Below are 14,168 nucleotides of genomic sequence, written 5' to 3'. Positions count from 1 at the left end.
CGAATGTCAAAGCGCGGAACGGCCGGGGCGCAAGTTGAAATTAAATATTTGATGAAGTTGGTGTAACCTCAGCCCCGGGCCGGCTCTCGAATGGAGCCTTAGATTTCAGGGACCTCATCAGATTTTGGAGGAGCGCTGACGTAAAACCGGGCTGGAGGCCGGCCAAGCCGATGAGGCCGGAGGGAACGGCGGGGCTCTCGCCGAATGACGTGTAGACACACTTTCCGCAAGTGCGATAGCCGCCCCGATAATGTCGTCGCTTGGCTATGAGGGGCTGGACAGCAATCGAATTAAAGTTGCGTGTCGTCGACAGCTCGGTTGTTGATGTTTGTTGTGGAGTTGTCGGGACATTTTCGAGGTCTGGAAGCATGAACACGCTCCGAGCTTATGCAGTTAAAATAGCCCGATTTTCAAAAGCAAAAGAATCAATTTAACCGGGTATATTTGTGACTCTCAGTGTAACAAGAGATTTTAAAGGGATTTTTACGCCTTTCGCAGTTAAACGTATGCATATAAATCATATTTTCACACATTGCCGATTTAATTTCTCATTACAGTATTTCTAGGCGCACTTTCAACAAATGGCCTATTTTGAAACTGTTTTCAAATATAAGGCGCTCCGCATTGTAAGGCGCATAGAATAGAAGCTACAGTGGTAGCTGTCAACAGAAACAGACAAGTCAGTCAATCAGAAATTAAGAATAAAGATGATTTGATTATATTCCAAAAACTGTTTTGATCAGTGCTTAACAGCGCCCCCCGGAGGGACGCGAGGTGATGCCAGGGGGATTTGTGATTGACCCCAGGGAAAAGGCTTTGTTTTTGTCATGTGAAGTGTAACTGCAACAAAATAAGAATTTTCATCACTATTTTTTTACTTTCAGGTTCTTTGATGCATTTTACAAGGCGCACCGTCAGCTTTTGAGGGAATTGAAGGCTTTTAGGGGGGGCTCATACTGCGGAAAATACCGTCAATACGAGTTTTACGGTACTGACATTTCTCGACGGCGAGCCGTGCTTCTCACCGCGCGGCATGTTTACTTTTTACCATCCACGTAGAGTCCGATGTCCGTTTTCATTTATCAGATCTGGTGACCTGCGCCGACTTAGCGTTGCTCCTTTTCACCGTTGACAGCCTGTTGCAAAACCGTTTGGGTCTGAGGCTACGCGTGAATGACAGCTTCAACGCTGACCTCGCTAACACCGACTAGCGATACGGGCTTGCGCTCAATCTGCGCGGCTGAGATTTGAAGCCTCCTGCTTGGAATCCACCGGCGCGTCCTTCTTTAATCCCAAAGAGAAACCAATAAATAGAGAAGAAATGGCGGATGTCTTCATTAGTGTAGTTGTTCCGGGCACAGGGGAGGACACGTCTCTGCTTTGCTTCTGTGATACGTGATCAGTCGCCGTCTTGTTTTGAGCCGCACTAGAAGGCACGTGTTTGATTGCCGCGCTTTGAAGGCAACCCGGAGCCGGATAGCGTTTCACTCGTCGCTCTCTCGATGATGCTTCTGCGCTCTAATTGTGAGTCTGCTCCAGGCTCGCTTGTCCTGATGAGCTTCACAAGTTTGTTCCCACTGACTTTGACTGAGAGGTGGGGTACACCTAGGACTGGTCGCCAGACCTTCTTTTACCCAACCATGTGAAAAAAAAAATTAATAATATACCTCTACCTCGGAAGGAACGTCTAATTTTGTAAGACGTAAAAATACGTCCTTGGCATTGAATGAGTTTACAATGGGTGGTGTTTCAAATTGGGATTCGAGTGTCAAGTCAAGAGTTAAATTGTCATCTGCATCGTAAAACTGCACAATGAAATTTTTATTCTGTTCACTTCTCCGAGCAGACTGCGTTCCACAATCGAGCAAATAATAAAGTAGGCAAGGCATGGAAAAGTCACATAATAATAATAAAATTAGTAGTGCAATGATTAATCAAATAATCAACAACTAATCGATAGTGAAAATAGTCATTATTTTTGATAATTAATCATGAAGAAGACTAAAAACCACTCACTTTTTGGCTCTTCCCTTGAAAAAACTGTTGTTGAATGGTTTGAAAAATTGAAAAATTTTCTGCACTCTGCACTCATCAATCGACAAATTCAACTCATCTACTGCCAAACATCAAAGATCTATTCCAACAATAATCGTCAATTACAGCCCTATAGAAATGAATGTTTCTTTTTTTAATAACGAGAACAAATTTCGAATATTACGAGTTATTTTAAATTGGCAAAAACTAGTGCAGGTATTTCCCTAATTCGACGATCACAAGATAAATCAAGCGGATCCTTAAATATTTGAATAAATACATTGAAAATTAATACACCGTAGAAAAAAATAAATAAATAAAACAAATGCTGCCTGCGACAGATAATAGATGAATAAACGATACCATTGTTGATATCAAAACGGATTCGGCGAGAATTTGCCAGCATGTCCAGGAGATTGACTCCAATCTTGGTATAATGTAACATTACCCCCTCAGTGATTCCGAAGCAAACAATTGTAGTACATTGATAAGAGCACTAAATGAAACATAATATAGCTGACTCATCTCATTATCGATTTGAATGAGGGGAACCTTCACGTTGCTCCAGCCGGCGGCCGCCGCCAGACCTTATTTTGCCGACGCGTGAGATATGGAATTTAGACCGCATCGCTTTCGATTTTCAGAAGATATTGTCTCCACGAGCGTTATTCGCAAATCTAAGTGACCACAAAGCTCCCCGACGTTAAAACTAATTGAGCGCTCCGAATGACCCCCGCGATGACCGCTGTGACCTTTGACCTCATCTCCATGCAGACGCGCTTTAAAATCAATACGCGATTAAATCCGCTGTCCTTTCCAGCGGATTCTCGCTTTGGCGAAAAAAAAAGTTCGAATTGGTGCGACGCCGATTATAAAACTACTTATTATTTCAGTGATTTTTTTTTTTTAATGCTGAAATCAGGCGCGCTATTTTGTTGTTAGTTTTGGGCGAAGCGAGCAGATCGCGGGGAATTGGGAGAGTATGAAAAGACTCGGGAAAAATGATCGGTGATTAAACGCCGACATGGAGTCTGCAGTCGGTGATTAATTTACTTTCCCTTCAGCGAGCGAGCGGTGGAAGAAAAGACTTGAGTTATTTCCTGCTGAGCCAATCACATCTAAATCAATGGCTTTTTTTTTTTTGCTTTTCTGAAGTTTCAAAAGACGCCAGGTGAAATCAGTCCCGTTTTACTCGCCTTTCCAATTCACTGTGGATAATGTCATTCTTTTGATTTGATTCATTTAGTTACTACAAAGGAAACAAGGCCACAGCAAAGCCCGGAAAATGCCGACTGATTTAATAGCGTTTTGTCCTTTTTTTTTTTTTCTTTGTTTTATTTGGCACAAAGCCAACTTGATATTTCACGCGCATGGAAGTGTTTGGGTTTTCTTTTGAAGGTTTGGCTTTTTCAAAAAGACACAGCGGGACGGTATTGACCGTTTGGTCTCTGAGGCTGTTGTTCATTTTTATAGCAGCTAATTGTCTTTGTTTGCAGTTTTAATGGCCGGGCAAAGAGCTTGCGCTTTCTTTTTACGCCTTTTAAAGTCAGCGCAAACATTTTATTTTGATGTCGTTCTGGAACGATGAGCTGACGGTTCAAAAGAACCGTGCCGTGTTTTTCGGACTATGAGCCGCCGCTTTTTCGTCATGATTTGAGCCCTGCGCTTTATACTCCGGTGCGGCTTATCTGTTTTTTTTTTTGTTGTTGTTGTTTTTTTTTGCTAGCCACCGGCAAACAAATGCGTGTATCTGTTCAAGGTTTCAATTTATGGAACAACTATCAAATAGAAGTGAAAAGATGTTAATCAATGGCGGTGCTCAAAGAGTTTTAAAAATATATTTAAAAAAAATGATATTTTCGAGAATTATAAGGAATACTCTGATGTTTTTCAGAATGCAGTGCAAAAGTATGAGTTCAACATGACCTTCCCCGCTCAGTTTGTGTTAAAATGGAATGGATGGTGATTATTTATTTTTTTAACCATATTTTCCGCACTATAAGGCGCACCAGATTATAAGGCGCACACTCAATTAATTACATATTTTAAAACTTTTTCCATATATAAGGCGCAACGTATTATAAGGCGCACGCTCAATTAATTACATATTTTAAAACTTTTTCCATATATAAGGCGCACCGGATTTTAAGGCGCACCCTCATTAATGCGTATTTTAAAACTTTTTCAATCACAATATGGTAATACTCAAAGTAATAACAATAATAGGTCAAATAATAACTCTAAACTCTCAATAGCATAATACCTCAGTCAATATGAGCGACCTTGTTCAACTGTAAACACACAAAAGAAACAGGTAAAGCTTACTTTATCACTTCGTTCCCCATCTACCAATCCCAATCTCAAAATTGCTCCATATATAAGGCGCACCTGATTATAAGGCGCACCATCAGCTTTTTAAAAAAAATTAAGACTTTTAGGTGTGCCTTATATTGTGGAAAATACGGTACTTAAAGGGTCAATGTCTAAGATTTAGACCGGGAGGTGCTGCATTTACCATTGTCCTTAGTTTTAAAAAACATGGCCGCTTCTGGAGGGGTGCCACCCCCCAGGTAAGATTTAATGAGAACTGGACCTACAATTATATTTAAAACATACTGTTGGTCGTTAAGAATTTGCAAGTTTTTCAAAATCTAGAATCATTTAATGTATTCCTTTTTAATGAAAAACGGTCTGAATCTTACACATTGTTCCTTAAGGTTTTTCTCATATATGATTTCTACAATTCAAAAAAGAGCCTTGTGGACTACTTCACATTTTGTGTGTGGCATCTTTTGTGCCAACAACACACCCAAATGCTAAGGTATCCGAGTTTAAGTGTCCAAATGATGGATGCGACCGAAAGTTAAATAATTCACTGCCGTGCGAAATCTGATAATAGGACTAAGGGTAAGTCGCATGAATCATTGAACACTATTTTGACTTGTGCTCTTGTCATATTATAACGGCGGCGCGACTGGCGCGATTACTTTTTGACATTGCAGCAATGGTACAAAACAAGCACAGAAGGGAGGAAGTGTCGCCTCATTATTTTCACCGGCAACAGCACCAATGATTTTGTGTCCGGCGGAAGGACGTGCACGGTCACCCAGCGGCGCGACACAACACCCCCTCCTTTCCTTCACTCGGCTAGTCACTTGATTGTCCAATCAGTGTTTGGGCTCAACGACTGCTGTTTTTTTTTTTGTTTTTTTTTCCTTTCCACATCACTTAGCTTCCAGCTGCCACTTTGGCTAACCGGCTCCAAGCTGTTTGGACACAACGCCGGTCAACAAGTCGACATTGAAATGTGCTGTTGTCGGTCCAATTAGAAGTCTTGACGTATCACTAGCAAAACTATTAAAAAAAAAAATAGAAGAAAATAACCGTTATGAAGATTAAAATGCTACAGAGTTGCCAGAGAGAAACCACGCAGGCTCGGGGAGAACATGCAAACTCCACACAGAAAAAAACACTCGAACATACCAATTTAGACGAAACGACAAAGTGACGCCCTTTGCATGACATCAAACATGTTTTGCGACATATCTGTACATGCACGTCCTCACCTCATGGCAGATCATTATGTCATCCAAAAATCTACGCATGATCCAAATGTAAATGTAAAAAACCATCAAATCAACTTTCAACGACTGTTATTTTTTACAGTGTTTATACGGCTTACAGCTTAGCCTAAAATGGAAAAAAATAAGCAAGTGCATCAAAGTGCTTGGTAAAATAAAAAATAAAAAAATGCTTGCTTTAATGCAGTGCTTCAGGGAAAAGTTGTTTTTGTCATGTGGTGTAATTGCAATAATATAAGAATGTTAATATTAAAGCAAGTTGTGTCACGACAGTGTTTGTTTACAAAAGCTATGAGATCTGCTCCTCCCATCGTGGAGAGAATTCAGTCTGACAAAAGTTAAAAAAAAACATAAAAGTTTTTAAATACCTTTTGAGGAATCATTTACTCTAATAATGTAATTTATCTAAGTGTTTTTGTGTGTGCGCGAACGGCATTCTGTCTCCGGGATTTTTCCAATTAGCTATACAGATTGCGTCCAGACGACAGGTCCCCCGGCTCAGCTCGGGCGTCCGTCCACGTTGGCCGAGGAGGACCGGCCGGATAGACGAGAGGCGAGGAAGCCAACCGGCATAAATTCTTAATCCCCTCTCATGAGCGGCCATGATTTATTGATGCCGCGCCAGAGGAAAAGTTTACCCCGGTGTCCGAAGGCCGCCGCTTCAAGCCGCGTTTTGCGCGGATCCCGTTTCGAGGGTCCGATGTCTTTATCGGGATTCGAGTTTAAGCCCGTGGGCGAACACGTGTGGCGCGGTTTGGGTAACGCGCAATTATTACCCCCGCTGGTTATTATTCCTTTTAATCAAGCGTGCGGCGTACCGGACTGTGGATGTGACTCCGGCGGGCGCTGGGGTTCCCTTGGCAACCGGGTTCTGAGATCAGGGAAGATCCATTTCACACTTGAGCGACGAGCAGAGACAAAGAGATGCTTCCACAAAGGGAAAGTGGGAGGCGGAGCGGATTAGGGAGAGTGGAGGGAAGCTTGACCGGAAAAAGAGCCTTCGCTCTTAAAGTGCACGTTTGCAGGTGAAGGGAAAATTGGAGCAAATGGATTTGGAGATAAGGTAACCCCCGTGGAGAACCAGGAGGTAATGCCTGTTAGCATATTTCAACTTTTGCACTTTCCCGCCGTCGTTGTAGTTTATTTTTAGCTTGTTGACGAATGGTTATGAACGGTTCACTTGACAAACTACGTTTTTAAATACGTAGTTTATTTGAATCGCAATCACAATATTGTTGGCTGTTTAGCGTAGCTTGCTAACATCCCAAAGTTTGCTCGCTGGTGCAAAGCAAAGAATCTTGTTGATTCTTCTTCTACTTTCTTTTGACAGTTGGCACTTCCGAATGCTCTAATTTCCATATCGGGTTTTCAAAGTCGCTATGGTCGCCCCGCTTACTAGCGTAGCTTGCTAACTTGCGAAAACGTGCTAACTGGTGCGAAGCGCAGAATCGGGTTGATTCCAAATGCTCTTCTTCTGCTTTCTTCCAAACGGTCTCATTTTTACATCAGCTTTCAGTCTTTCCGTGCTCGTCATCCTGTTCTTTTTAGCCTAGCTTCCTAATATGCTAAAATGCAGTAACTAGTACAAATCACAAAATCCTGTTGATTCCAAATGGTCTTCTACTTTTTTGTCATATTGTCATGGTCATCATGTTCACATGACATGCATACAATCCATCATCCTTAAAGTTTGTATTTACGAGGCTCGCAGCTGAAAACCGGGACCAAAATACCGTTTTACTGACGTTAAAATGCATCGATATGAAAGCGGTCTATCACTAACATGAGTTCGTTCTATCAAATCAGTCCTTGTGGGAACCCAGCATTCATAACAATAGCGCCCCCCCGTGGATGAATTATTTATTACTGTTCGGCTGTGTGCTCCCAAACACACACTTTGGCCAATTGAACATTTCTACAGTAAAACGTTGTAGCTAATAAATGAAAAGTTGCTGTTTACTTGGCCGACTCGGTGCAAAATTTCTCCTCCCCGGCTCCGAAAATGACAACTAAAGGACGTTGAGAACTGCTCCTGTGTACCTCCTGGCTTGAAGTTTGCTTATGAGAATGTTTTCATCCGCACGGGTGCGGCCGGTGTAGCGTGCAGAATAAGCAAGGAATGCTTAGAAATGCATCAGCGAAGGAAAATCATACTTTGGGAGTTAGCCTGCTTGGCCCTATCATGGGCGTGATTCATTTCTTTCTTCTTTTTTTTTTTCATATTGCCATCTACAATGTTTCCAGCACTTCCCGTGTGATCAGGCGCACAACGCCAATTAGTCACAGGAGGAGAGCCGCGACCAGAACGAAATATTTACTCGCCTCCGAGCCTGCAAGGCTTCACCGCAGAGCGTCACGGTGAACACATACGGCTGCCTGTCACACTTGTGTACTGTAACGACGTGTGCGCGCACGTCAGGTCGATGCGCTCCACCAGTGCATTAAAATGCCCTCAGAGTGATGGAACAGGACCTTTGATGGTGGACGCCCGTCATTGCATTCTGTTGCTCTATTTGGGGCCCGGGCGGTAATATCCGTGACATCTTCAGCCGTGTCGGCCCTATCAGATATCAAATAACTGCGGCAGGTGAATATCTTGTGAGTGAAACGTACGCATACGCGGATAGAAAATCATTACCCTGGCTGCAATAAATCATCCTATTGACGGGCGTGCTGTTTTCTGTGTGTACTCACTGCTTTCGCTATTGATTTGCAGCACGGTGAAGACGGTCGCAAACACACAAAGGGATGGAGGTGTATCAATGGAGCAATCTTGCATTAGAAGAGCGTAACTGCGGCTCTCATGGAACTTTTGATATACATACATATCTATTTATATATCTCTATATATCTAATATATATCTTATATATATATATATATATATATATATATATATATATATATATATATATATATATATATATATATATATATATATATATATATATATATATATATATATACGCACGTGTGCTTCACATATATTGAAGGCATACTGTAGAATATTTACTTTTAGAGGCTTGTAAAAAGATAACTGGGTCACCCATCAAGAGGTGAAATTAAGCAGCCAATAAAAAACGTTGTTTTCTGCCTCGTTGTGAGAACGTGCCTGTTTAGTGAGCCCATGTGGGTTTTGTTGTATCGTGAAGTCACACTTCAGCTGATTTACAAAATAATTGCTAAGGGTGGGAATCTTTGTCTTATGATTCTATCCAATTCAGATTTTTGAGTCTAAAATTCAATTCAGAATGAGGTTCATTCATACATCCTTTTCCGATTGTATACTATATCAAATTGGAGATTTTTATAATTATTCTAAGTTTTGTAAATGACATAATACTACATATTTTACATTTGAATGAATGTTATAAATCGGTTACAAGTCGAAACCCCTAATATGGAGGTTAAAAATGAGGAAAAAAAAAAACCCTCCACTGAGAAATACGATATCTGAAACGACAGCAAAAAAGTCATAGCATCGTAATCATCAAAAATACCAAAAGATGAAAAAAAAAAAACGAAACGATGTGCTTAGACTTTCCTTGGGCACAATATCAGGGCCCAGATGTTAAGTCTGAAATGTAACATTTCATTATTTTAAACACAGTCAACATCCTGCTACTTATACTACACCTGAATGTTAAAAATTGATGTGACATTTTTATTGCCACCATTCTCTGTCAGTGGCAGTGAAAAAAGATGTCATTTTACCGGCAGCATAAAAACGGGTGAATATAAATTGTAGGCAAGAAAACACAAATATGACACCAGCAGTTCAGCTTTGGCAAAGAGATAATACTGTTATAGCATTAATAAAAGTAATAATACATATCAATTATATTACATATTACGATTATTGTCACAAGAGTTATGATGAAATGTGACATTATGATGACAGGAAGGAAATGATGGAATCGATGTATATATGTATACGTAAATGTTATCATTTAAAAATCCATTATGTGCACACACTAATATTAACACACACAAGAGGGTTTTTCCATCGTAGTGGGGTCATCTCAATGACATCATACACACCATCACATCTACCTTTACCCAAACCTCAAACAAAATCCGATTCAAAGGTATACTTTAAAGGAAAGTCTTGACTTTCAAAAAGAGGTCTGAACTTGTGAGGTCCACCAAAATGGTCCCCACAAGTCCCCATAAAGAGAGTAAAACCCAAGCTAGAGCAAAGACCAAACACACACACAAGGAATTCCTTGTATGGTAATATAGTGAAACTTGTAACTGTCTTTCTCTGTTATAAAAAGAACTAGAGAAACTGAAAACGACGGACTATTATTTTTGGTGTCTCCGTTTTGCAAAAGGTGCGTTTTTGACTGGTTATGTACTTTGTCTCAAGTCTTGTTTATTGTTAAATCTGACAACATTAACACATTTTATGAAAATGCACATTTCAGCGCACTCAGGGTCACCATATAAACATGGTAACAAACTCGGATGCTAACTCAATGCTAACTCCGGTTAGCAACAAAAAAAGGAACGGAAAAGCTCCCTTCATGTCACAGTTGATCATCTTGTGTTTCAATAGATTTTACTGTCCCAAACATAAAAAAAAGATCAAAGGGTTAGGTAGTATTTTGGCAATACAAAGTGAACAAGTCAGGCTAGCGATGTAGCAACGTTAGCGTGAAATGCAGCTACAATCAAATCTTTTTTCAACTGATTCCCCTACAGCCTTGCATTAAAAGCAGTCTCAATTCAACTACTGTTATGATTCTGGCGCATGCGTAGTTCTTTTTCTCCTTCATCATTTGTAGCATCGCACATTTAAACAAATGGAATAAAAAGCCAAAAATCGGTGCCCGCACCCAGTTTAGTGATCTGTACTAGTCCTTCATGTGCACGCGGACGCAGCTCATTAACTTGTGGACGGTTCAGTAGGTTGTTCATCTGCTTCGGAAACACACAGAGAAGGAAGGTTTAATTGGCTACAAAGAGATCAACGGCTGGACTCATGTGGGTGCTCGGATCCTCTGTGTGTGTTTTTGTGGGGTTGCCATCAGCTGCCAGATTATAACTCTACCGTATCGCTAGTTTTAGTTCTTGTATAAGTCCGGTTTACCGGCGGGATGGATGTTAATAATAGACAACAAAAAATAAGAATCGTGGAAGTCGCGACACATACGATAGCTGACATCTGGATGATGACCATTAGTTAAACCGGTATGACACCTGACAGGAGTCATGTTTTTTTTTTTTTTTTTCGCATTGACGTTAATATTAATGGCCCCCAGTGCCACTCACTCGCATTCTACATGTCGAGGTTGCAATCCAAAAATAGCAAAGAGCGAGAGTGAAGAAGGCCGTAAGCACAAGTTAGAAGTACGGCACCGAACTGATTGGGAAAGAAAACCTCAATGATTTTAACAATATGATGTGCGTTCCTAAGTGCAGTGTGAAAAGGCTGTTTCATTATTTTTGTTTTTAAGGACTAGTCCACTTATTTAACTAGTTTTAGCTGTAAAAGGTTCTCGATTTGTCTATGGTTAATTTGATGACAAAATTATTTTTTTATGTACAATCAGTGCCTCGATGCAGAATCCCCAATGATGGACAGTCCAGATTTTAAATTGCTAACATAGTAAGCTATCATGTTCCATTTAATTTGCTCTTAATTTGAAAAGAAACCTATAATATTCTTATCACAAGATTAAAAAACATGAAATTATGTTGGCTGATAGCTGCAGAACCCTTGTGAAAATCCTACGTACCCCTAATTTGAGAAGCGCTGCTCTATCCGAGCTGACAGACATGTGGCTTAAGGGCCTAATTATTGCGCGTTACGTAACGTGTGATGTTGTTCAACAGGACCTAGTGGGCAGCGCGCCGCCTCAGAGGAACTGGAAAGGAATCGCTATCGCCCTGCTGGTCATCCTCGTCATCTGCTCGCTGATTGTCACCTCTGTCATCCTGCTGACCCCTCGTATGTATCAAACACATACACAAGGTGGTTTTGTCTGTCGTTGCGGGGACCTCATTGACTTGTTTCCTAGCCGGATCTTAACCCTTACCAAAACCCAAATCAAATCTAGACTCTAAAAGCAAGTCTTGACCCTCAAAAACGGCCTAAATGTCCTCACTGTCGGTAGAAAACTCAAAACTGTTCTCACAAATACGTGCGTACAGGAACATACACACACCCACACGTTTGTACAGCTGTACTTGTGAGGACATACATTGACATTATGCGTTCCGTAACGATTGCCTAACTTTTACTCTAACCTTAAACCAAACCCAAATCATACCCTTTAGTCTAAAAGCAAAATCTGAGAAAACCTGGGGCCTGAATGTCCTCACTTCTCCAAAATGTCCTCAGTATGTCAAAAGAAAAGTCAAAAGTAGTCCTTGCAAGTATAGTCATACAAGAACACACACACACAAGTTTTTTTTTTTTTCTGGTGGAGCCTCATCCACATCATGCTGACATCTGGCATTTCCGAGTCCCTAACCTTCACAACTACAACAGATATGAAACAAAATAACACAGAATCACCCTAAATTTAGAACACCACCCAATAAAAATGCGTAAAACTTGCCTTGGTAGAGGTCTGACTTTGTTGCTAGTTTGGTTTGCACCCTTGTTCTACTCTTTGCAACTTTTTCAACGTGACTGCTAGGTGTCAAGGCTGCCAAGGTTTCCCAAGATTATGAGCCGATTCCCCTCAAAAAGAAGCTAATGTTTAATGGAGATGACGGCCTTTTGTCAAACTGCTCCACTTTTATCTTACAAAAAAAAAAAAACTTTTGCGGGGATCTGGCTCCGCTCACTCACTCGTCTCCTGCCAGCGGCTGATGACACACTGGCACACGTTTACGTGTGAAACCTGACAAAGAGCTTATCTTTTTTTCCGCGACTTTTTTCAACCGCGGGGCACTCAAAGCCGCCGCAAAAAGACGTCCCGCCGCGTTAGCCCGCGTCAACTTTGTCTTTGGGTTTGTTTTGCGATTCTTTGCCCCGCCATTCTTTGCCGGCTCATCTGATGTAACGACATCATCGAAACAGCAGCTCTCCTTCTTGCCCGAGTCCTTCTTCCTAATCGCTCTCCCATAGCACGAGGTGGACAAAAGGCGAGCGACGTACAATCTTAAATGATTGGATGATTGAAACGATTGAATGTTTTGAAACTTGGTCCAGATGTATAATTACGTCTCTGGGATTGAATGTGCCATCTTTTTTCATAATATATAAAAAAAAAAAAATACTGTGAACATGATTGAATGTCTGTGAAAATGAATACAGTGGACGACGTCCCTGGCTTACGTTTTTGTCACGTTACGATGTGGAATAGCGAGTTTTTTCGTCCCCTCTTGTCGTGGCCTGCGGGGTTGCTTGTGTTTGTTGTTTTGCCTCCCTCTTGAGGCGTTTTTAGGTAATTGCTCTTATTTTTGGTCGGCGTCTCGCCTCTCTAAGATACTGGTCTACCATTTGTCAGATGGTGTCACGAAGATGCCGGTCTGCTATTGGTCGGCGCACGGGGTCACAATGATGGCTGTCAGATCTCGTCAATGTATTTATTATGTATTTTAGTGCTTAATTCAAACTTGAATTGGTTATCCATGAGTCCCAAGATTGCTAGTGATGTTCAAGAGAGAAGTAAGAAGATGATTTGTATGAAAACAAATCAAGAAATTCGAAGACAGCTAAGTTAGCTTAGCCTAGGCTACCCTTAATAGAATATGGCCAAAACAAGCGCCACTCAAAAGTAAATAAATCCTTTATATATTTTTTTATTTATGATGTAACTTAATTTTATGCGTGTATATTATATATTAGTAGAACTTACTATACTAGCATTTTGATACTTTAATATGTATATACAATTCAGATTTTTTTCACCAGGGGTTTTACACGCATTAGCTAATTAACGTAGGTTTGGATAGCCCGCCATAAGGCGAAGTCGCGTTACGATCCCAACCGAGGAACGGATTCATTTCGTAAAGCGGGAGCCCACTGAGTTTTTGTCTGTGGAAAGTAATGTTAATTATTAAATATCTGAAGCACACTTTGAGAATCTCAGTGGTGTAGACTAAACAGAATGAATCGATCAAGGCCATGACACCATCTGAAGGACTTCAAAACTTTTGAAGTGCAGACCACCGTCCATGAAAAGATGGAGGGAATTTAATGATTTCCCATTACTCTCTTGGAGGTGTCATCTGCATAGAGGAAGAAGAAGAAGAGTGAGGAAGGGTGGAGACCCCTGCCCCGCAAGTGACACTCATATATAAAAAAAAAAAAATCAGCATCAAAAAAGTTCTCCCCGCTTTTTTTTCTTCCCAACTCGTAAAAGTCGTTTGAAATGTTAATCGGATTTCACGGGAGCCATGTGAAGCTTTTCCCCAGACGTTATCTGCACTTTACAGTCGCCGTCGCCCACTCGCCACTTTTGATTTCTCCTTTGCTCTTGGACATGCGCTTTGACAGGTGAAGATGAGAGCCTGGCCCTCAAGAAGAAGGTCACCCTGGACGACGTGTTTGGTCCGGACCTCCGCATCCACGACCCAGACGCCGCGTGGCTCAGCGG

General features: G+C 41.1%; 1 protein-coding gene across 5 annotated transcripts in view; it reads left to right on the top strand.

Annotated features, from left to right (window-relative positions):
* dpp6b (dipeptidyl-peptidase 6b) overlaps window positions 1-14,168 on the top strand; it is a 68,752-nt gene that overhangs the window by 37,796 nt on the left and 16,788 nt on the right. For all 5 annotated transcript variants that reach the window (XM_088428909.1, XM_088428910.1, XM_088428907.1 and 2 more), the window contains 2 exons: window positions 11,452-11,566; window positions 14,069-14,167. In XM_088428909.1, coding sequence (XP_088285035.1) covers window positions 11,452-11,566; window positions 14,069-14,167 — 214 coding nt within the window. The remainder of the gene's footprint in view (window positions 1-11,451; window positions 11,567-14,068; window position 14,168) is intronic.

Source organism: Hippichthys cyanospilos, chromosome 12, assembly GCF_059441005.1.
Source record: "Hippichthys cyanospilos isolate Australia breed blue-spotted pipefish chromosome 12, RoL_Hcya_1.0, whole genome shotgun sequence".
Taxonomy (NCBI): Eukaryota; Metazoa; Chordata; class Actinopteri; order Syngnathiformes; family Syngnathidae; genus Hippichthys; species Hippichthys cyanospilos.
This window is presented reverse-complemented; position numbering and strand designations above follow the sequence as displayed.